Genomic DNA, 24,407 nt, shown 5'->3' on the forward strand with positions numbered 1-24,407 from the left:
TGGGATTAAAGGCAAATGCCACCACCTCCCGACTAGATAATACTTTTATTTATTTATTTATTTTTGATTTTTCAAGACAGGGTTTCTCTGTGGCTTTGGAGGCTGTTCTGGAACTAGACCAGGCAGGTCTTGAACTCACAGAGATCCGCCTGCCCCTGCCTCCCGAGTGCTGTGATTAAAGGTGTGCGCACCACCACTGCCCGGCTTAGAAAATACTCTAAAAGTCAGCCCCAATGTGGGGATATATCTGACAAGCATCTGGTCCCCTAGAGGGATCCTCCTCCCCAGGTCTCCTGTTGTGATGGCAAAGATTAATGGTCAGATTGACAAACTCTAGAATTACAAACAAAACAAAAACCCCAAAACCAAACAAACAAAAAACAAACCCCCAAGCCCCCAAACAACAATAACAAAAAACCCCGAAAAACCACCCCCCATCAAAAAACAAGCCTCTGGGCATGTTTGTGAAGGAGTATATAGATTAACTATGTGGATACCTGCCCCAAATGTAGGTGGTACAGTTCCATGGTCTGTATAAAAAAGAGGAAGCCAGTTGAGCAGCAGCATTCATCCATTGGTGTCTGCCTCTGGCTATGGATGCAATGTGACCAGCTGCCTCAGGCACTTGTGCCATGAGTCCCTACCATATTGGCCTGTACCCTCAACCTGTGAGTTAAAATAAACCTATCCTTTTAAAAGTTGCTTTTGTTAGGTATTTTGTGGCTGCAACACAGCCACAAATGAAAATGAAATGAAAACGCCACTCATGGCGACACTTTTTCCCAGCATCCTCCCCTGTGGGAAGAGCTTCCTTCCTGGTTCTTTCCCAAGGGAACACTTCTGTTCAGAGTCTTCTCCCTGTGAGGGAAACCTCTGTCCAAGGTCGTCGTATACAGGCTCTAGGTAGCCAGCATCCTTCCCCATGGGGGAACCTCCATTTCAGGTCTCCCTCCATGGAGCACTTCAATCTAGCCTCCCTTCTCTGGAGGGAGTCTATTCCAGGTTCTCTAGCAATGGGACTACGTGGTCCAGCAACAAATCCCCTGAGGGGAAGTCTTCTTTCCAGGTCCCCTCCCAAGGGGACACCTCTGGCCAGTATCCCCTTTCCTCCCTTCTGAAGGAACCCCCTTCCCCGGACCCCTCAGGGGACGGCATCCATTATTCTGGGGGCACAGTTTATGCCCCACCTATGGAAGCCCTTCCTCAGGGTGAACATCTGTCCCTGACAAGACAGTCTCTAGCACACCCCGTCCCCGCCCCCTTCGTCCCAGTCAGTATTCTGTCCTTTTGGGGGCGTCTTTGCCCCCGATGCCCCACTGAGGACCCGAAGACCCCCCTCCTTTCCCAAACAGGAGCAGGACTTCCGCTGAGCCCCCTCCCCTCAGGCGGGACTTCCGCCCTCGCCCCCTCCCCCTGCTGCGCTGCGTTGTCCTCTCAGCCTGAGGCGAGCCGGCTAGTCTCGCGCTCTCTGCCTCGCAGCTGCGCGGGATCTGGGTGACACGGGCTGCGGAAGCCGGAGCCGTGCAGATCGCGTCTCTGTCTCCTCTCCTGTCGCTTGTCTCCTCTTCTCTCGCTCTTCTCTCCGCCTCGTCAGGTTCGGCTAAGAGTGAGTGGCAAGATGGCGGCGCCCAGGATGCCACCCTCCCGGCTGTCGGGCGTTATGGTGCCAGCACCCATCCAGGACTTGGAGGCCCTGCGCGCCCTCACCGCGCTCTTCAAGGAGTACCGTAACCGGTAACTGTGCAGGGGCTGCTGGTTAGGTGGAAGAAGATCCATGGAGGGGCTCTGGGCTGGGCGGCGGGCGAGGCGGGGCGGCGGGCGAGACAGGCTTGGCCCACGCTCAGGTTGTGGCTCTGTGGCTCGCGCCTAGGCCTGCTCCGGACGAGGCTTTGCCCAGGCCCCGAGGAGGCAGGCGGTGGCAACGCTGGTCCCCAAGTTGGCTGTGAGGAAGCTGTTGGTTTGGCTCCTCAGGCGAGGCCCTGAGGGCGGGCGATGGCCGGGGAGGCGTGTTCAGGCTTGCTTCCCACCACTGGGTTAAAGGGAGATGCCCGGGAGCCTGCAGATCCGGACTGGCTTCTTGACATCTGCTCAGCGTTGCCTCCGACCTTTCTGTTTCTAGCCTTAAAAATGGGACATAGGGTGCGTGTTTCCAATGCTGCGACGAAATAAGACTTGGAAACAGAAGTATGGGAGGCTGTCAGTTCCTGTTGGATTTTATAGTATTGTTGGTGCTGCAGTTTCCCTTTCTGTTTAATGGAAGGGATGTTGGAGGGTACCCCCTTAGTGGGATGGTAGTGAGAATTTAATGAGATTATGCATGTCACAGCCTTGGGCCATTCCTGACACCTAGCACTAAACAGGCATTAGTATTTTTTTCTCAACAGTAATGGTCTCCCCTGCACCAAGTACTGTGCTTAGTTATTGGAGTGAGAGGATTCAGAACCCTTGTTCTCTCTTGTGGGGAGATAACATGTAATCCCAGTGTGGATAGAGAGCAGAGATCAGAGTGGAAAAGAGCACGTAGGCTTGGGTAGAACTTTTCCTTTGTAAAAAACAGATAATCGCTTTAATCACAGTACTTGGGAGGCAGAGGCGGGAGGATCTCTGTGAGTTTGAGCCTGGCTTGGTTTCTAGAATGAGTTCCAGGACAGCCAAGGCTACACAGAGAAACCCTGTGTTGAAAAACCAAAATAAATGAATAAATAAATAAACCCTGTACTGAAAAACCAAACCAAACCAAACCAGCCAGATAGACGGACAGACAAACAATCAGACAGATAACTGAATCAGGCATAGTGGCACAGGTCTTCAATCCCAGCATTCAGGAGGCAGAGACAAGTGGATCTCTGAGTTCAGTGCCAGACTGGTCAACATTGTGACAGTCTCCCTATCCCCAAAACAGATACACAAACCAACTACAGCAACAACAAGAAAAAATGCTGAGTTGAGTACTTTCCCATCTGCAGTCGCAGTAGAAGGGTGTGCATCTAAAAGGGTATTGAAGGCCCCAAGGTACTGCTGCTTGGGTTTGTGGGTAGGACGCTGATCAGTGTGATACTTCTGGGAAATAATGTTGGTTGATCTGCTGCTTGGGTGTGTTTATACCGTGCAGGACCTATACCTTATTCATTAACCGTATATTGAGCACTATAAAACAAGTCTTTGCAGGGGGCTGAAGTTACAAAAACAAATGTGACATAATTCCTTTCATCAGACATGTCAGGGGATTGCTGTGTAAAGATAATGTAGTAGATATCCACACAGTAAAGGTCCTTCCTTCCAGCCCAGGAAAGACAGATAATTGGAGAGGGCCTGGAAGATGGTTCAGTGGTTAAGAGCAATTGTTGCTTCTCCAGAGGACCAGGGTTTGATTCCTACAATCCACATAGAAGCTCATGACCATCTGTAACTCTAGTGCAAAGGGATTTGATGTCCCCTTCTGGCTTCTATGGTTATCAGATACACACATGGTATACATAGACATACACACAGGCAAAACACCCATACATGTAAAATTACTAGAGATTCAAGGGCTAGCTAGAAAAGGCAGTGTCTGTGAAAGGGTCTTATATTGATTTTGTAGAGTTGCAGAGAAACAACCAGACAATATGTCTTGGACAGAGGAGACAGTTGAACATTGACTTCCTTTACGTAAGCTTGTTGAGAAGATTAAGGCCCATAGACTTCTTGATTTGGTCTTTTGTGAGAGGAATTATGGGAAACTACTGATGGCTTCATTAAAAAAAGTGGTTTGATAAAATGTGTTTGTGAGGAAAGTCTTTCTGATTGCCATTGGAAAGAGAACAGAGAGACATTAGAGCAGAGAGAGGGATGAAGGAGGAAGGGTGTGTTTCAGCAGCTGTTGCAGAAATCCCAGTGAAAAAGTGCCCAGATTAGAGCATTGTGGGGAAGGAGAGGATGGATGTTGAGGAATCTGTAAAACTGAATGGGTAGGATTCAGGGACCACTGGCTCGCTGCTGTGGGGTGAAGATGAGAATGCTTCTGAGGTTTGGTTTCGGTTCTTGTGGAGCAGTGACCCCGTTTCAGTCAGTTTGGAGCTCGGAAAGGATGAACTGGTGCTTGGAGAATGCAGTTATATGGTGGTGCAGAGTTCTTGATTCTAGTTCTGCGTTGTCACCTAATTGTTTTTTTTTTGTTGTTGTTGTTATTTTTTTTAATTTTTTAATTTTTTTTGGTTTTTCGAGACAGGGTTTCTCTGTGTAGCTTTGGAGCCTATCCTGGCACACGCTCTGGAGACCAGGCTGTCCTTGAACTCACGGAGATTCACCTGCCTCTGCCTCCCAAGTGTTGGGATTAAAGGCTTGCGCCACCAACGCCCGGTCTAATTTTTTTTTTTTAAGATTTATTTATTTGTGTATTAGGGTGTTTTGTCTGCATGTATGTCTGTACACTGGAAGAAGGCATCAGATCTTATTATAGACAGTTGTGAGCCTTCTTGTGAGTACTGGGAATTGAATTTTGGAAAGTCAGCTAGTGCTCTTAACTGCTGAGCTGTCTCTCCATACCCTCATTTTAAAAATGGAAGAGAGAGAGAGAAAAAAAAGAGAGTGTTTTGTTTTTGTTTTTTTTTCTGTCTATATGTATGTGCATGTATGCAGGGCCTGTGGGTCTCCTGGAAGTGGAGTTAATGGGCTAGGGGATAGGGGAGTGAGCCACATAATGTTGGTGCTAGGAACGGATTCAGGTCCTCTGCAGGAGCAGCAGGTGCTCTTCACTGTTTTTGGTGTGTCTTTTGGGTAAACCTCGTGTTTTTTTAGCCCAGACTCCATATGTTCCAAGAGGATCTTTCCAGTTCTTAACTTATTTTTCTCTTCAAATTTCTGCTTAAAGTTTCTCTTTTAACTTGCCTTCTAGTTTGTTCATCTTTTCTTCATCAAACTTGCTATCATTGTGTTATGTATTTGAATATATCTGTTTTTATATTTCTATACTTTGTTGAAACTGATGTTCTCATTTAATTATGTATATTGATTATAAAGATTGGGCCTGATAACTTTTTATCGAGTGTGTGTGTGTGTGTGTGTGTGTGTGTGTGTGTGTGTGTGTGTTTGATCATTTGGCTCTTTTTATTGAATGCTGAATATTTTGTGTGAAAAAATTAATTTCTAGCTAGAGTTTATAAAGTATTTATAAATTTAAAACCAAAATCAACTTAAAGCACATTGTTAACAATTTGTCTATTACTTGGAATAAAATGAACCTTGACCTATATCTCAAACCATCCAGAAAAATATTTCAACATGGAATGTAGATCTAAATATCTGAAGTATCTAGAAGAAATTAGTATCCTTGTGATCTAGACAGACTTAAAAAAATCAGTCTCTTTTAGTAGTACAAAATAATGGGGTTTATTATGTTTTCATATACAATGTCATTGTACTTTGTCATTCATATCCCTCATTAACCCATAGGTGCCCCCTACCTCTGTTACTAAGCAATCTTTTTTCTTTTAAATTTAAGATATAATAACATCCTATTTAAGTGAAATACTTTATCCATATAGACTTAAATACTAGATCAAAAGACAGAATAATGGCTTGGCAGTGGTGGCGCATAACTTTAGTCTCAGCACTTGGAGGCAGAGGCTGAGGCAGAGGTGGGTCTCTGTAAGACAAAATGGCAAGGCATAGACTATTTGTAATATATATATATATATATATAACAAAAGATGGTTTCAGAATGTATAAAATATTTCTACAATTCACTGGAAAGATAGTCCATTTGTGCTTTAATAAATATGTATAAATGCCAGTCAACATTATTCAGTACTCAGTGACCACTAGTGAAAAGCAGTGGATGCCACAGTGAGATACCATTTTACAACCTTTTGGTTGGCTGTTATCCAAAAAAAAAAAAAAAAAAAAAAAAAAAAGGAAAGAACAAGCATCAGTGAAGATATGTGGATTTTTTGGTGGTTTTGGGTATTGGACCTTGGGCTTTGCACTTTTGAGTTAGTATTTGGCTACTGAATTTTATCTCCAGCCCGAAATTGAATATTTATACATTGTTGGTGAGAATGTAGAATGTTGTGGCCTACATGAAAACCAGTTTGATGGTTCTTCGGAAAGCTAAGCATAGATTCACCAAGAAATTAAAGGAACTACAAAAAGATAAGTATTATATGGTTCCATTTATGTACCATAGAGCATATTCATAGGGAAGTGAATTTAGAGGATATCAGGTTTTGGGCAGCAAGGAATAGAAAGTTACTACTTAATGATTAAGAATTTCAAGTTTTGGATGTTTAAGTTTTAGAAATAGGTAGTAGTGATGATGGCTGTTGAGTTGTGAATGAAAGTAAACTTGTTGAATTGTAGACTTAAAAGTAGCCAGCATGGCAAGTTTCATGTTACAGATATTTTACCACAATTTAAGAAATTAACACTGAATATATATATATATATATATATATATATATATATATATATATATCCTGTATGTGGTTGGGTACTTCAAATGGGTGAATTGTATTCTGTGTGAACTCTTTTTTAAAAGAGCTCTTGTAAATACATAAGACCATAATAAAATCTGTGGATATGAGTGTGGTGATACGTTTCTAAAATCTTGGAAGAGATTGCTATTATGAAGCCAGCTTGGGCTATGAGAGAGTTCTAGGCCTGCCTGGAATATAGAACAAGACTGTGGCTGGAGAGGTGGCTTAGTAGTTAAGAGCCCTCGCTGTTTTTCCAGAGGACCAGGGTTCGGTTTCCAGCACCCACATGGCTATTCACAACTGTTTGTAGCTCCAGTTCTACCCGATCCAAGGTTTTCTTCTGGCTTTCTTGGGCCAGGCATGGGTATACACACAACTCTGTAGGCAAAACACCCATACACATAAAAATCAGACAAAAAAAAAAAATTAAAACCAACCCACCAGCTGTAACCTCTTCAAACACCAACAACAAACTGTGTGCTGATTAACATGGCTACATTTAAAATATGACAACTTCAATATTTTGTGAGATTTGGGGACAATAGAAACTCTTATATGTTATTGGTGGGGTTATAAAAGATGTAACTGCTTTGGGAAACATACTGGCAGGTTTTTGTAAAGTTAAATAACTTAAATAATATGACTAAATAATGGAAACAACTTAAATGTCTATCATTGGGAGAATGGCTAAAACTTTTGCAATAAAAAGACATGAACTACTGGGGCTGGAGAGATAGCTTAGCAGTTAAGTGCACTGTCTGTTCTCCCAGAGGATCAGAACCATAAGGCAGGGGTTCTGCTACCTTCATGTACATACAATAAAGTTAAATAAATTATTAAAAAAAAAAGACATGAACTACTGACACAGAACAACATGGAAGAATTCCAGAAACCCTGAATGAGAGAGCCAGTTACAAAGCATATACTTTTACCAACTGGAACACAAGTCAATGTTAGTGATAATACACATTTCAACAGTGGCTGTTAAAGAAGGTTGGGATTAGCATGGAAAGAATAAGGGAACTTTCCAGGGAATGTGCCATATCTAGATGGGTTATATTGTCGTTTTCTGCCTATAAATTAATTCTTGTTATATCAGTAGTCCCAAAAAGAACTCATTTGAGCATGGCTGAAGGACTTTGAGCAAATATCACTGGCCTTTTCTACTCACAACTTAAGTGTTTCTACTGGTGGGGGCAAAATGGAAGTAGTAAACTTTGGGTGGCAAGGTGGCTAGGTGGGTAAAAGCACTTGCCATGCTAGTCTGATGGCAAGATCCCCAGAATCCAGGTACAAGCTGGATATGTATAATCCCGGTACTCTGGGACTTTTATATCGAGATGGGAGGCAGAGACAGGAGATAAGAAGCTTGTGGCACCGGGCTTTGGTGGCACAGGCCTTTAATCTCAGCACTTGGGAGGCAGAGGCAGGCGGATCTCTGTGAGTTCGAAGCCAGCCTGGTTTATTGATCAAGTTCCAGGACAGGCTCCCAAGCAATACAGAGAAATCCTGTCTCAAACCAAAAAAAAAAAAAAAAAAAAAAAAAAAAAAGCTTGTGGGCCAATCAGCAACCCTGCAGAAATGAAAGATCATGACTCAGAAATGAAGTGGAAACAGAACCACTCCTAAAGGTCATCTTTGACCTTATCTTAGTTAAGGTTTCTGTTGCTGTGGCAAACACCATGACCAAAAGCAACTTGGGAAGGAAAGGGTTTCAGCCTACATATTTCAATCGCAGTCTGTCATGAAGGGAAGTAGGGCAGAAACTCAAAGCAGGAGCTGATGCAGAGGCCATGGAGGAGTGCTGCTTACTGGCTTGCTCCTCATGGCTTGCTCAGCCTCAGCTCAGTCTTATACTATTCAGGACTACCCAGCTGTGGGTGGCACCACCCTCTGTGGGATAGTACTACCCACATTAATCATCAGTCAACAAAATGTACCACAAGCTTGCCCACAGGCCAGTCTTGTGGGGCATTTTTTCAATTGAGGTTCCATCTCTTCCAAAATGACTAGCCAGTGTCAAGTTGACAAAAAAGTAGCCAACACAGACCTCCATATGTGCATCATGGCACACATGTACTCACTCACTTACTCATTAGTTTGTACACATAAATAAAAAAGTAAAAATTAAATAGTAAAATTTGCTGTAAGAAAAGTAGAAGCATTGGGTATTATTTGTTAACATTGTGAGTAATGTGGTACTTGGGGGTTTTGCTTCATGAATATTTTCTCTATGCCAGACAGTGTTTGCTTTATGTTTCTAGAGGTTGAGCTGAGCCAACTGATTTGTGACTGAATGAAAATCTAGGGGAAAAAAAAATCAGAAGACAACTAATGTAAGAATGCTGTGTGGGGCTGATAACTGCGATGGGCAACTGAAGCTTAATTCTTCAGGAAACATGTGGACTCCAATCTCCAATTTACCCTTCTGAAGATGCATGGCTTAAATAGTTGATTAGCCTGTTGGTTGTTGGTTGAAAATTGATCCTGATGTCATTGGCTGGCCAGGTCCAGGTATGGGCTGAAGTGTAGCATGAGTTACAGTCTGCTCTTCTGTTTAGGTTTTCTCTGGTCTGAGGCTGTCCACTGTCAGTCTTCAAGGTAGCAGCCTGTGGAATCTAAGAATTCTAGTAGGAACACTGTTGCAGAGGCGTTCATAGGGTAAGGCTCAGCTGTCTCTATCCACCATACTGGATTTACCTTGGGTTCAGCCTGGACGAGCCCTGTTGCTAAGGGGTCTGAACCCTTGGTTACCTTTGCTTTGTTACTCTGGAGTTATGTCAGTTGCTTTTTCATAGGATCACTAAGCATGGAAGTACTGAGACTTCCCAGTGAACCCCAGGGTTCTAGATCTTCCTTCATCTTGTTGAAGAAACTATGGCTTTTCTGGGTGCCCAGAGCTGATATTCTTTGTGTTATAGTAACTGCCATCTTTGCCCTTTAGTCCCCTGTAAGTTTTCTTTTTTGAAGGGTACGTCGTTACTTGTTTATTGTGTGTGGAAACCTTATGGCCTACATTCTCTCCTGCTATGTAAGTCTCAGGAATCGAGCTAAGATGGTCAGGCTTGGCTGCAAGGGCTTTCACCCTCTGAGCCATCTTGTCAGACTGACATGTTCTTTTGGGCCCTAGGACTTAGTTCAATATAGCCTAGGGTTACAGTATTAGGACACAAATTGTCAGTGGGTCATTGGGAATAATGAGGGATAGCAACCAGTTTTTCTTGTGATTTTTCTCTGTGAACCTTTACTTCAAGACCTTTCCTTTAGCAACAACTGTTTTCCATGTCTCCTTTCTGTGCTCACTTCTCCCACTGTGAAGGTTTTACATTTTCTTGTGCCTGATCCAGTGATCTTGGCTTAAAAACCAGTACTTTGTTGGTGATTTTTGATAGTAATAGTATTAGAGATCTATGTGTCTAGTTACCCGGCAGCCAGCATCTTCTACCAGGCCCTTCCTGTGAAGCCCTCTGTGCTTCTGTTTTCCATATAGCCTGCATGTGGGCTACAATGTTTGCAGATCTTTTTATCCTTCACATGCAGAGGAGTCATGTCCTGGCTCTGAACCACGTGGTGTTTCTGATCACCGCAATGTACAGGGAATATTTAGCCTTTGGCATCCAGTCAGGATTATTTAGTTACAGTCCTTTAAAAAAAAAATAAAAAAGGTTTTTTTTTTTTTTTTTTGAGATAGGTTTTTTCTGTAGCTTTGGAGCCTGTCCTGGAACTCACTCTGTAGACCCAGGCTGGCCTCTTAACTCACAGAGATCCGACTGCCTCTGCCTCTGCCTCTGCCTCCCTGGTGCAGGGATTAAAGGTGTGTACCACTGGCTTTAGTTATAGGATTCTGCTTTGTGGATATGTTGGCTTTTTAGTTTCAGACTTGATTATAGTGGAGTGTTCCCATTGAGTTTCTGTGTGTGAAGGTGTATATCTTGCTTATAAGTTAGTCTATACATTTTTAATTTTTAAAACTGAACATACTAGGGAAGGGCCTAGGCCTGGCCCAGGATGATGTGGTAGACTTTGGGGAGCCCCTTTTGAGGGCCTTACCCTGCTTGGGGAGTGGAGGGGGGATGGCTAGGGGCAGGTGGGATGTTGGGGGGGAGGGGGAGTGGGAGGGAGAAAGGATTGCCATGTGAAGCAAGCTTGTTCCTAATTTGAACTAATAAAAGAATAAAATAAAATAAAACCTGAACATACTAAATTGATTAGGAAGGAGGGAGGTGTTAAAATGTGAACTTCTCACTGTCTCTTCATTTCAGAATGGAACGTCCTTTTTTTTTTTCTTTTTTTTTCTTTTTATACTTTTATGGGGGGGGTGTTTCAAATTTTTCCACCATTGGGGTCCTGGGAATTGAACTCAGGTTTCAGGTTTGTTTCCTTATTCACCTTGCCAGCTTATTATAATAGAATACCCTTTCCTTATCAGTCTTTTCCTACTGACTATCACTCTTTTTGAGGGCAGGAACTATTATCTTTGGGGCATCTCCTGGCAGGGTGCCTAGACTGTTTTGATACTCAGTGAACATTGAATTGAATAGGATGTTGAGGATAAGTTAATTGGCTCTACTGAGGGGGGGGGAAGTCACGTCTTAACAGTGCTAGTCAATAATAATTATTTATTATTTTTTATGTTTTTGTTTTTTTTGTTTTTCGAGACAGGGTTTCTCTGTGGCTTTGAAGCCTGTCCTGGAACTCGCTCTGTAGACCAGGCTGGTCTCACAGAGATCCGCCTGCCTCTGCCTCCCGAGTGCTGAGATTAAAGTTGTGCACCACCAACGCCCAGCTAATAATTATTAACACTAAAAAGCTGTTCAGGGTGCCATGTTATTTATTCACTACCTATATTCTTGCTTTTTTCATTGCTGTGACCAAATGCCTGACAAAAAGCAACTTAAGATTTTAACTCACTGAATATAATTTGCCATTGTGTGAAGGCATAGTGGTAGGACCTGTTGTCTTAGAGTTTCTATTACTGTGAAGACACACTATGACCACAGAAACACTTTTTTTTTTTAAATTTATGTTTTACATTCCAATCCCAGTTCCCTCTCCCTTCTCTCCTCCCACTCCCCTCACCCCCGCCTCCCATCTGCTCTTGGAGAGGGTAAGCCCTCCCTTTGGAAGTCTACTAAGTCTGTCCCATCATCTCATTGAGGCAGGACTAAGGCACCTCTCCAGCCTCACACCCCTGTGTCTAGGCTGAGCAAGGTATCTCTCCATATAGAATGGGCTCCACTAAGTCAGTTTGTACATTACAGTTAGATCTTGGACCCACTGCCAGTGACCTCATATATTGTCCCAGCTGCACCATTGTCACTTATATTAAGGGAGTCTAGTTTGCTCTTATGCAGATTCCCCATTTGTCAGACCAGAGTCAGTGATCTCTTACTAGCTTGGGTCAGCTGATTCTGTGGGTTTCCCCATCATGGTCTTGACTCCTTTGTTCATATTATCGCTCCTCCCTCACTTTGATTGTACTCCAAGAGCTTGGCCCATTGATTAGTTGTGGATTTCTGCATCTGCTTCCATCTGTTTCTGGAAGAGGGTTCTAGCTTCTCTGGGGTTGTGGACTGTAGGCTGGGTATCTTTTGCTTTATGTCTGGTATCCATTTACGAGTGAGTACATATTATATTTGTCTTTCTGGTTTTGGGTTACCCCCACTCAGGTTGTTTTTTTCTAGTTGTGTCCATTTTAGGATGTTACTGTTTCTTACTGCTGAGTAGTACTCCATTGTGTAAATATACCACATTTTCTTTATCCATTCTCCAGTTGAGGGGACACGTAGGTTGTTCCCAAGATCTGGCTATTACGAATAATGTTGCTATGAACATAGTTGAGCAAATGTCTTTGTGGTGTGAATGTGCCTCCTTTGGGTATATGCCCAAAAGTGGTAATGCAAGGGGTAGGTTGATCCCTAATTTTCTGAGAAATTGCCATACTAATTTCCACAGTGGCTGTACAAGTTTGCACTCCCACCAGCAATGGAGGAGTGTTCCCCTTTCTCCACATCTTCTCCAGCATAAGCTGTCATTGGTGTTTTTGATCTTAGCCATTCTGATTGGTGTAAGATGGAATCTCAGAGTGGTTTTGATTTGTATTTCCCTGATGACTAAGGGTGTCCAGCATTTCTTTAAGTGTCTTTCCACCATTTGAAATTGTTCTGTTGAGAATTCTCTGTTTAGATATGTAACCCATTTTTTAATTGGATGATTTGGTAGTTTGATGTCTAGTTTCTTGAGTTCTTTGTGTATTTTGGAAATCAGCCCTCTGTCAGATGTGGGGTTGATGAAGATCTTGTCCCATTCTGTAGGGATCTGTTTTGTCTTGTTGACTGTGTTCTCTGTGGACAATATTTAATTGGTGTGGCTTATAGTTTCAGAGGTTTAGCCCATTATCATCATGGTGGGAAACATGGTGACATGCAGGCAGACATGGTATTAGAGAAGGATCTGAGAATTCTACTTCTTGATTTGAAGGCAACAGGAAGTAGACTGACACTGGGCATAGCTTGAGTATAGGAGTCCTCAAAGCCCACCCCCTCGGTGACACACTTCCTCTAACAAGGCCACACCCACTCCATCAAAGCCATACCTCCTAATAATACCACTCCCTACAAGTTTATGGGAACCAATTACATTCAAACTACCACAAGCACTGTTCACATTGTAGTGAGGAATGGGGGTATGGGAATTGGGGTTATGCTGGTGCTTGGCTGGACTTCTCTTTTTTTCCCCCTTTTACAGTTTGGGCATCAAGTCTTCCTCAGTTAAACCTTTCCAGAGATACTTTCATAGACATCCCTAGAAGTGTGTCTCCTAGGATGATTCCAGATCCAATCAATTTGGCAATGAAGATTAAGGAATTTACCAAGTTTTGTGGGGCAACTATAGTTTATATAGTAAATGAACTCTTTTTGGCTTGCTTCCAATTATTAACGAAGAAATAGCACAAGTTTTGTGACATTAAATTTACATATGCCTCAAACCTTTTCTATCTCTTTGTATGTACATACTTGTAATTTTCCTTCATAATTTATTTACCATTTCAATTCTCATTTTGTTATGGTGCAAGTATGAAATGACTACCACTAGTCATGTATTGAGGACTTGGTTGCTAGCTGATGGGTTTTTGGGGATTGATTGGATCTTGATTTCTTTGATCAATGGATTATTCACTTGATGAATTCATCATATGATTGCATTATTGAGAGGTAGTAAAAAGCAGGAGGTGGGGCCTAGTTGGAAGAAGTAGGTCACTGAGGATATGACCCTAGCTAGAGAGTGGTTCACAACCTTCCTAATGCTACAACCCTTTAATACAGTTTCTCATGTTGTGGTGACCCCCAACCATAAAATTATTTTTATTGCTACTTCATAACTGTAATTTTGTTACTCTTATGAATTGTAATGTAAATATTTTGGAGATAGAGGTTTGCCAAAGGGGTCATGACCCACAGGTTGAGAACTGCTGCCCTAGAGGCTATATTACGCTCTGGTTCTCTTATGTGTTCCCTTTTCTTTGCTTCCTGTCTGCCACGAGATTCTTGTCTGCTATATGCTTCTGCCAACAGGATGTTCCACCCAAGCTTATAGGGCCAGATAACCTTGGGCTGAGTATATATACCCTCTGATGTTGTGAGTCAAAATAAATTCTACCTTACAGGTTGTTTCTGTTAGATATTTGGTCATAATGGCATAGAAATAATGGATAATATTGGAAGTCTTTGCAATCTCTAGGCCTGTGTCCTGTATTTTTGCCTCTTTTCAAGACTATCAGAGTATTAAAAGCACTTACTTACCTGCTATCCTTTTAGAGGCAGGATTCTTATTTAACTCTGGATTCCCAATTCTTAAATTCACATCTAGCATTTAATGGGTATTTGATGGTATTTTTATGACTTTCTTGAGCCATTATATGTAAAATAAAAGCACAGACGAGAATAGTTAGGAATATGTAGGAAACCTCAGTTATGACTAATGGCTTATTTCAAGGGATGGAAAATTACTTAGGATTCTGAGTTGCTTGCATAAATATGTTGACTAACTTTCATGAAGAAAGCAAATAGATTAAGCCCTTCAGAGGTCAGCATACCACAGGAGTAAAATATAAATCTGTCTGTGTACACTCATACACATGGATTTTCCTAAACATTACTGAGCCTGTGGCCAGCAAGTCTTTGAGTGATCCAAAGAACAAAATAGCAACCCCCTCCAAACAAAAAACCCAGACAAGTCATCAGCTTAGATGCCATATGGCATTTTGACTCAGCCATGATTCAGTTCAATTGTTTGAGAAAACCTCAAGTTCCTCTATAAAAAGAAATTTGTGATGGCAGTCTCCTTTATTTTTACCTATTCCATGAGCTGGAATACACACGAAGCTATTTGGTAAGGTGTTCTGACTCAGCTTCAAAACATAAGTGCTCAGAGAGTGAGGCCACCTCTCATATGCAGTTATCTTAAGTGAATGAAGTAGTTAGGAAGGAATTTGAACCAGCAAATCAAAACAAATAAGGATATGTTTGTGATACCAGAATCCGGAGAGGGGCATTTTAGCTCTTTCATTCTTCTGGTCTTTTGTAGTGGTTACTGGACTCAAGGACTTTGTCAGTGATCTGTGAGTAAGGATATTGAAAAGCAAAGAAACCCTGGAATTGTTATTCATCTGAGCCAGGTTCTCTGTCCATAAGACTAGATAAACTATAGTTATGTGTGCACGATACTTATTTATTGTTGCCACCAAGAAGTTTTTGTGTGCAACACCTAGAATATTGGCTAGCACATAAGAACAATTTAGATGTTAGCTACCATCTTTATTCTGGTCACCATTATGATCATGATATAGAGAATAGAAATTATATTAAAAGACATTAAAGAAGACTTACAAGCCTTTCCCAGGGGCTTTCAACAGTGGGAGGTGTTTTCTGTCTTCTCTGCACTTTGTAGCTCAAGATGGGCTAGGTACTGTCTTTGATTGTCACTGATGGTGTCAGACTTACCCTGATTCTTGTTTTCTATATCTGTGTGTACTTGTCCAAGGAGGCCAGAAGAGGAGCTGGGGTTACATGCAGTTGTGAGCTGCCTATAGTGGGTATTGGGAGCCAAACTCCCATCCTCTATAAGACTAGCCAGCACTGGTAACCCCTTCTCAGGACCCCCCCCCCTTTTTTTTTGTGACATGATCTTGCTGTGTAGTCCATGCTGTCCTTTAGCTCAGCCCTTCTGCCTTAGCTCATAAGTGCTGGGATTACAGACTTGCACCACTGTGCCTGGTTCTCTCCAACTTTTTGTCTGTGCTATGACAATATACTGCGTGTTTAATCAGTCTTGCAATTTAAATATCTGTGGGCCACTCCATCTTATTTGAAAAGTTTAGCTTTACCTTACTGTTAACTGTGCATTGCTATAATTGTCTTAAATCTTGGTCATTTCAGTGTTTACATGGGTAATTCTTTCATTGCCCAACCTCATTTCATTGACTGTGAGCTCAACTTCCAAGCGTTCTCACTTTCACGCTGCCACCTGTTGCACTTTATCTAGACTTTATTTTTATTTTTTATTTTATTTTATTTTATTTTATTTTTTTGTTTTTCGAGACAGGGTTTCTCTGTGTAGCTTTGGAGGCTGTCCTGGAACTAGCTCTTGTAGACCAGGCTGGCCTTGAACTCACATGGATCCGCCTGCCTCTGCCTCCCGAGTGCTGGAATTAAAGGTGTGCGCCACCAACGCCCAGCTCTGGACTTTATTTTTAATCTAGCTTCTTTCTTCATAATTAATTTCAGTAGCCCTACTTCTGGCTACCTGGTTTGTCTTTTCTCTGGGACCCTCTACTCTAACATGCCTGTTGGTTGGGTTTCCTATCCCGCACTCTTTGTTCTTCATTCCCTTTCTGATGTCACATTTCCCTTTTTAGTTCAGTTTGGATTCATGGATCTAAACATTTCCTTGTATCCATTTGCAATTAAATTACACTTGTTTGTGTTGTCACCCAAACAACTGAATTAGGCTAGAGGAAAAGTAGTTATGCTTCATTTACTGGTCTCTTTAAATTGCTGATTGGACTTTAATTTTTGATAAGTCATAATTATATGCATTTATGGAGTACACTGTGATGTGTTGGTAACCATGTAATGTGAAATGACTAAATAAAGTTTATTAACATAAAAATCAACTCTTATACCTATCTTCTTTTTTTCTTTCTTTTTGGTTTTTCGAGAAAGGGTTTCTCTATGTAGCTTTAGAGCCTGTTCTGGATCTCTCTCTATAGACCAGGCTGGCCTTGAATTTATAGATTCGCCTGCCTCTGCCTCCTGAGTGCTGGGATTAAAGGTGTATACCACCACCACCCAGCTGCCGCCCCCCCCAGCACCGTTCAAGTATAGCATCATAACTTATATATTACATAATTATAACAGAATATTTGATATATTTTTAAAAGGAAAGAGAGAAATAAAAAAATCAGTTCACAAACCCCCTGCCTTCTTATTAATTTTTTTAAATCACTTTTTTTTTGAATGGATCAATTCAATAAATGTATTCATTGACTAATTGTGTCTAGTTACTATTGCACTACTGGTCAATGGGATTCAAAAGAAAGCCCAGCTTTCACAGTCACTGCCTCAAAAGACTAACACATTATGTTCTTTTGGAATGTAAAGATGGTTCTTGCTACTTCAATTCATAAGAAGTTGAAGTGACGTTATCTACCAAATTGTGTTTCAGTTGAAAATAAAAAAATAAAAGCTTTATATCTTCTTTCATGATGTTTTATTTTGGAGATAGCTTCTCACTCTGTAGCCCTGATTGGCTTGGAACCCATTATGCAGACCAGGTTGGCTTCAAACTTTGATAGACCTGTCTGCCTCTGTTTTCTGAGTGCTGGTATTAGAGGTGTGTGTTGCCACAACTGGCTTATGAGTCCTTTTGTCTATACTTCATCCTTCTCCATCACCTAGTATTACCCTCTTTAGATCGTCTAAGTTTTTAAGTTTTCCCCACATTTATATGGTTTGGGTATCTACATGTGTACATTATAGGCTAGGATATACATACGAGAGATATACATAAACATGGAGCTTCTCCTTTCTGAGTTTGAGTCACCTTGCTTAATAAACTTATGAGGCCCATTAATTTTCTTGCAAATTTCATTTTTATTCCCTTTTCAATTTTTTTTGGTCTGCAATAATCTTTTGTTGTTCATGGGGCTTCATCTGTCCTGTCCCTGACTTCCTATGATCTCAGCTGTGCCTTTGCCTCCTAGCAGATTCTCCAGGATTGGATATATTTGGTCGCCTCCTCCTCTCTCCCCCAAACCCCCATTCCTTATTTCTATACTCAAATATTGCTTTTTTAAAAGAGAAGTTTATTTATTATATGTGTATTAGTGTTTGCCTGTATATATGTCTGTGTATCACATGTGTGTCTGGTACCTAAGGAGGCCAGAAAAAGGCATTAAATCTCTTGGAACTGGAGTTACAAATGGTTGTGAGCTGCCATATGGGTACTCTTAACCACTCATCTCTTCAGCCCCTCATACATGGCTTATTACTAATTTTTTGGGAATAAAATTCCTAGTAATTATTTACTTATATTTATTAATCATATTTATAATTATTTTTTTTTTGGTTTTTCGAGACAGGGTTTCTCTATGTAATGCTGGATGTCCTGGAACTTATTCTGTAGACAAGGCTGGCATTGAACTAATGACATCTGCCTCCTGAGTGCTGGGATTAAAGGTGTGCACCACCATCACCTGGCATCTTAGTGTAATGTTTTACATATATCCTTTTAATTTTTTAGGTTTTTTATTTTATGTATATGAGTGTTTTACCTTTATATGTGTATGCGCACCATATGTGTGCTTGATGCCAGTGGAGGTCAGAAGGTGTCAGATCTCCTGGAGCTGGAGTGGTGGGTAGTTGTAAACCATCATGTGGATGCTGAGAATTAAACTTAGGTCCTCTGCAAGGGCAGCAGGTGTTCACTGCTGAGACATGTCTCCAGACCCTTACATATGTTCATCCTGTATCTAAGACTGAAAAATTTCCCCAAGTTTGGTGGTTAGTCTCCTGTATGTTCTAAGTGTACCTGAAGCTACTTTTTAGGCATGCCTTCTGGATCACAGTTGTCGTAGAAAGTGCAGACCCCACCTTGGAGTAGGCCATCCCTCTTTCATACCTTTCCTGCCAACACCATTAAGTGTCTGTTACACACACTTCTTTCTTGGGTTCTTGTATCTGGTAAAGTTTGCTTTCCATCTCCATGCTACTTTGCCCTTTCTTCTTTCACTTAGCATGATGCCATTGAGCTACATTTGCTGCAATGAAAAAAGTGATTGTGATGAGGATGATGGGAAAGGGAAACCATGGTTTTGTGGGGTTTGGAGAGGACTGTAGTATGTTAGAGAAATCTTAGTAAGACAGGAGTTGCCAGACTTTGTCCACCACCTGTTATATTATGGCCTATGAATGAAGGGTGGGTTTTGTGTTTAACTAGTTGCTTCCTGAAAGTGATGGGAATTTTAAATTATGATATTTACAAGAGAATATTCTTTTCAAGGTCTTGCTTTGTAGGCTAGGATGGTCTTGAGGTTGATATCACCTTTCCTCTGTTTCTCAGATGCTGGATTACAGCATAGTAAGCCACATGCTTGGCCATAATGAAGTTGTTTTTAAGGTTTGTTTTATTTTTAATTAGGAGTATGTTTGGGAGGGTGTCTGTGTCCATGAGTGCTAGTGCCTTCAGAGGGAGAATGGTGTTGGAGTCCCTAGTTGTTGAAGTTGCAGGTGGTTATAAGCAGCCTGATGAGGGTACTGGGAAGGACCTCCAGTCCTTTGTAAGAGCAGTAATCATTTTTAACCAGTGAACTATACAGTTCCAGCCCTAACACAGTAGAGTTTTATTTGGACTTAGCCATGTTCATTTGTTCAAGTGTCATCTAAGGCTGCTTTTCTGATAAAGGGCAGGGTTGATAAGTTGTTTTGGGGAGTATCTGGCTGTCAGAGCCTAAAATATTTGCTGAGATGCTTTTTATACATAACTTTTGTGACCCAGCAACATGAATTGGTTAGGGCTGACAGGGACCATCTGAGCCTGGATGGGAGCTAGGAGAAGGTAGAATGTACAAAGGACAGGCTTAGTCTTGGTAAAGGTGGAGTTCAGATGTTCAGAATTTTACTCTAGGCTCTTTGTGGATCTATCTATCTATCTATCTATCTATCTATCTATCTATCTATCTATCTATCTATCTTGTTATCTATTTATATATCTATCAATCTATTATGCTTTTGATCAATTTTATCAAATCAAGAGGCAAAGTTTATGGTTTTATGTAACAACTAGGGATTAGAAAAAAAATCTGAACTTTTAATTATTTTTCTTAACCACAATGGTTAAAATACTTTAAATACTTAAGCCAGCTTTTAAAAAAATGCAGTGGTAGGTATTAGAATAATTTTTAAACAAGTGTGATAGTCTTAGTTGCAGTTACAATGTCTAGGAGTTAGTTTCCTTTTCAGTAGGAGGTCCACTGATAAATTAACTGTAAAATGTGTGTACATATGGTGTATTAGGCTTGTCTAACCTGTGACATATAATCACAGGTAGTTTTCTTTAATTTTACTCAAACAGGGCTTGCCAAGACCAACAAATGTGTTGAAACTTGAAGGAAATGAAATTCTACCTTTTGTGTAACTCAAAGGAATTTTTTTGTCCACTAACACAACATTTCATTTATACATTGTCTTCAGGGTATACATTCCTATCTAATAGGAACGTCTAACGGCTGAAGTTTAATTGTCTCCATAAATACTCTGCCTTCTGTGAATGAAGTAGCTAAGCTTCTTAAAGCCTTTGTGAATATTTTTGTTAGTTTGGTTAAAGTAGGACTGACAGCAATTATTATTAATGTTTGTAATATGGGAATGACTGACTGATCTTTACCAGCTATTTCATTGTCGTTAATCATTACATATTTAGATGCATTACATTGTCCTGACTGTGAACATAGGCTGTGCAGAACTGTAATGCCAAATAGTTTTCTTTCAAGGCTATGGAGAAGGGAGAGTAGTGGGGAGAGGTGAATGCTTTTACTGTTGTTGAGAGGAAAGTCTTTGTCCTAATCTAATAAACAGTGATCATGTTTGTAATATTTCAGGTAGGCTTAATAGAATCCATAGCTATTTGTCATAAGACTCTGGAGGAATATTTTTGTTTTTTCTTTCTCAACTTTTGTAGAGGAAAACAAACATTTCAGACATATTCTCCATCTTTGGGAAGTTTAAGATACAGTTAATTTGGGCTATATAGACCCTCCTTACAAAGTAGTCTGTTGTAATGAATGGGGAAGGAGGTATAAAATAGGAATCACAAGATACCTATCTACGTTAGAGCCACATTTTACAAAGTACTGTTTTTCTAGTTTATCTAGAATATGTAGAGCTCTTAGTGGGAAGAAAAAAGAATTAAGCTAGTATCTCTAAGGCACTGCCTCCAAGTGCACTGACTTTCCTGGACAGCAAGGTGCAGGCCTGGACCACTTTCATTGTGCCAAACGTCCTTGCTGTTTAAGGCAGAGAAGATCTGTTAGTGAGTACCAGTGGACTAGAGATACAAAAGAGTCAGCTAGTCTCTAGTTTGCTGGAGCACAGAGTTACAGGGCATACCGATTGGAGTAGTGGATAAGTTTCACCAGGGATATGGTCCTTAAAAGATTTCTGAAAAAGGAGATGTTTAGACTGGAGGGCATAGCTCAGTGGTAGGATATTTTCCTTAGAATCAGAATCACAGGTTAACTTCTCACAGGCAAAAAACTGGGTGAGGACAATGTGGCAAGTGTATGCTGGTGGAAGGACACAGAAGATTGAAGTGCATGGTGCTTGCTGGAGCTCATGGGTCGAGAATCCGGGGAGAGCAAATAACAATGATCACTCTCCCAAGTTATTTTTCTTTGTGCTACAAACACAGGTTGTTTTGTATCTGACAGACATGCCATGTTTGCTTACTGTGTAGAAGCTATTTGTAGTCATTTGGAATTCAGGAGACTTTTGATGGATCTTAAATTCAGTTCCATTTTGTTTGTTGTTATTAGGACCTAGTGCATCCATGACAAATGAATATGGAGCACTGGGGATTATATATTTGTAGGTTAGTTCACTAATTAACTGTTCTAATACATTATAAAAATATCATTATTCTTGAGAATAAAGATCTTCTTTAGTCTGTAGCGATAGTTTTGCTCTAAAATGTGTGCTGCTTCAGTCATCAGTTTTTGGTAAAACAGATGGTAATAGATCAAGGAATGACTGGTTTTCAAGGGAAGACTGTTCACTGTGGTCAGTGGCATCTGTGAAGAATCTGAAGGACCAGCTGAAAGAATTAGGACTGGCTCTATCATCACAGGTGTGAATTCACATCTCTTAGCCATCTGAGGAGAATAGATATATTACTGTAGATTATTCTAGTTGTAGAACTGTTTGCACTACTAAAGTTTGAGTTTAGAATTTTGTGCATACTAGTCAAATGTAGTGCCATGAGCTACCTCAGCCCTCTGTTTTTATTTGTAAGACAAAATAATAAATGTTGAAATTATGCATTAGAACACATATAGGTAATTAGATTTAACTTTGTCATAGAAATCATAATACTCTTGTCTTTCTTCAGTGTGTTTCAAACTCTTGGGTATTTTTTCCAGCATATTCATTAATCCTTAATGCTATCATGGTAGTGTTAGTAATTGCTCTTTTTTTAAAATTATTTTTGAGAGTATCGGCAGGAAAAATGTCTTACATTTGTAATTGCTTCATATAGTTGCCCAGGCATGTGAATTTTACTTTTTTGTTTGGCTACTAAGTCACTGAAACATTGTGTCAAAATTTTCTGAACTGACCTGTCCTTGGAAATAATGCTGACTGGGGGGGTGTGAGGGCAGGCAGATAATTGTGTGTGTTTCTTAGATTTTTTTGTTTTTTTAGTTTTCGAGACAGGGTTTCTTTGTTTAGCTTTGGAGCCTGTCTTGGAACTAGCTCTTGTAGTCCAGGCTGGTCTGGAACTCAAAGAGATCGCCTGCCTCTGCCTCCCGAGTGCTGGGATTAAAAGCCAGCTGCCTGGATATAGCTCATGTTTTACAACAGTATGAATTCCACTTTATCTGGCTTTTCTCTTCTCCACAATTTCCTCACTTGTGTCTTTTTTCAAACATAAATAGCAGGCCAAACTCAGGGTCTCCCACATGCTAAGCACTCGGGAGGCAGAGGCAAGTGGATCTCTCTGTGAGACAGCCTGGTCTACAAGAGCTACTTCCAGGACATCCTCCAAAGCCACAGAGAAACCTTGTCTTGAAAAACCAAAAAACCAAACCAAAACCAAAAAACAAACAAAACCCATGAGCTATATATTTGCCTCTAGATTTATCAAAGATCCAGACATAGACAAACATGGGATGTCTGTCTCTAAAAGACTGAAAGATACCACATAATACACAAGCAGCCATGTGCTATATCCCCTGGTCCTGGAAAGGAAGGGACATTTATGGAATGTCTTTGATGATGTCCAGGCAGCCCAAGGTTATTACTGTTAGTATTCAGGGATCTTTACTGGCCTGTCCTTGGGGTTCTGACAGGATACGCCCTCAGCCGCAGCCACTAAGAGCACCACTGTGCACATTGACTACGCTCCCTTTTTAAAGGGCCCTGCTTACTTCCCATCCTCCTCTCTCTGTTTCTCTCTTTCTCTGCCTCTTTTTCCTCTCTTCTGCTGCTCCTATCCCTGGGAGGCCGGTCTTTCCCCTCCCCTTTCCCTAATTTTTTTTTTTTTTAAACCTTCCACTTGAACTCTGTCACATGGCATCTTTCTCTCTCGTACCACCTTTTAAAAATTACACCAGTTGCTTACTAGCTTGGAGTTTCTGTGGTCTGGCTTAGTCCTGTAATTCTACATTGAGAATAGAGGAGAACATTCAGGTGGATAGGACTGTCCCTAAGAGTTTCTTAAATGTCTCACATGACAGTTTTTCTTCAGTCCCCCCACCCCCACCCCTTCCAGATAGGGTTTCTCTGAGTAGCCCTGGCTATCTTGAAATTTGCTCTGTAAACCAGGCTGGCCTTGAACTTGGAGATCTACTTGCCTCTGCCTCCCAAGTGCTGGGATTAAAGGTGTGCGTCACCAACATCCCAGAGGCTTTTCTTCTTCTTCTTCTTCTTCTTCTTCTTCTTCTTCTTCTTCTTCTTCTTCTTCTTCTTCTTCTTCTTCTGTTTGTTTGTTTTTCGAGACAGGGTTTCTCTGTGGCTTTGGAGGCTGTCCTGGAACTAGCTCTTGTAGACCAGGCTGGTCTCAAACTCACAGAGATCCACCTGCCTCTACCTCCCGAGTGCTGGGATTAAAGGCGTGTGCCACCAACGCCCGGCTCTTCTATCTTTAAAAGCAGATTGCTGTTTCTTTAGGGGATTTATGGAATGAGGAAATTGGCTTTCATTTAGGTACCAAACTGCACCAAAAAAATGATAGTAGGCTATACTTCTGGCATGAGGGAAGACTGAGGTGACTGAGAGAGAGCACAGCTGTAGGTCATCTTGCTGCTGGGCATTCATCCTCATAGGGGAGCTGGCACACTACAAACCCTCTTCTGTTTCCTCTTTCCCTCCCTCTCACTTGCAGTTTCTTATGTAAAGTTTGGTGTGGTTGTTGCTGGCTTCTTGGGATCTAAAGAGAAGAGTGACATGCTCTTTTGTCCTCTATATAGCCCTTCTGGAATATTGTTTCCCATAGCCCAGTACAAGGTCCACAATGAGTAGTGGCAGATCCATAAGCAAGAGAGTTCATCTGACTGTATTTGGATTGTCCTGGAGAATGCAAATACTGGAATCAGAGAACTTCAATTGGAATTGTGACTCTGGCATTCATTGGCTAGGTGATGTAGGCAAGCAGCTCTTTGTCTTACATGGCCTATAAAAT

At 41.2% G+C, this 24,407-nt stretch overlaps 1 protein-coding gene across 4 annotated transcripts in view; it reads left to right on the top strand.

Moving 5' to 3' along the window:
* Positions 1–1,476: 1,476 nt before the first annotated feature.
* The window catches only part of Atxn10 (ataxin 10), a 137,227-nt gene continuing 114,296 nt past the window's right edge, over positions 1,477–24,407 (top strand). For all 4 annotated transcript variants that reach the window (XM_027396176.2, XM_027396177.2, XM_027396179.2 and 1 more), the window contains exon 1: positions 1,477–1,734. In XM_027396176.2, the coding sequence (XP_027251977.1) occupies positions 1,619–1,734 (116 nt within the window). In that variant the 5' untranslated portion in view covers positions 1,477–1,618. The remainder of the gene's footprint in view (positions 1,735–24,407) is intronic.

The sequence above is a fragment of the Cricetulus griseus genome, chromosome 2, assembly GCF_003668045.3.
Source record: "Cricetulus griseus strain 17A/GY chromosome 2, alternate assembly CriGri-PICRH-1.0, whole genome shotgun sequence".
Classification (NCBI taxonomy): Eukaryota; Metazoa; Chordata; class Mammalia; order Rodentia; family Cricetidae; genus Cricetulus; species Cricetulus griseus.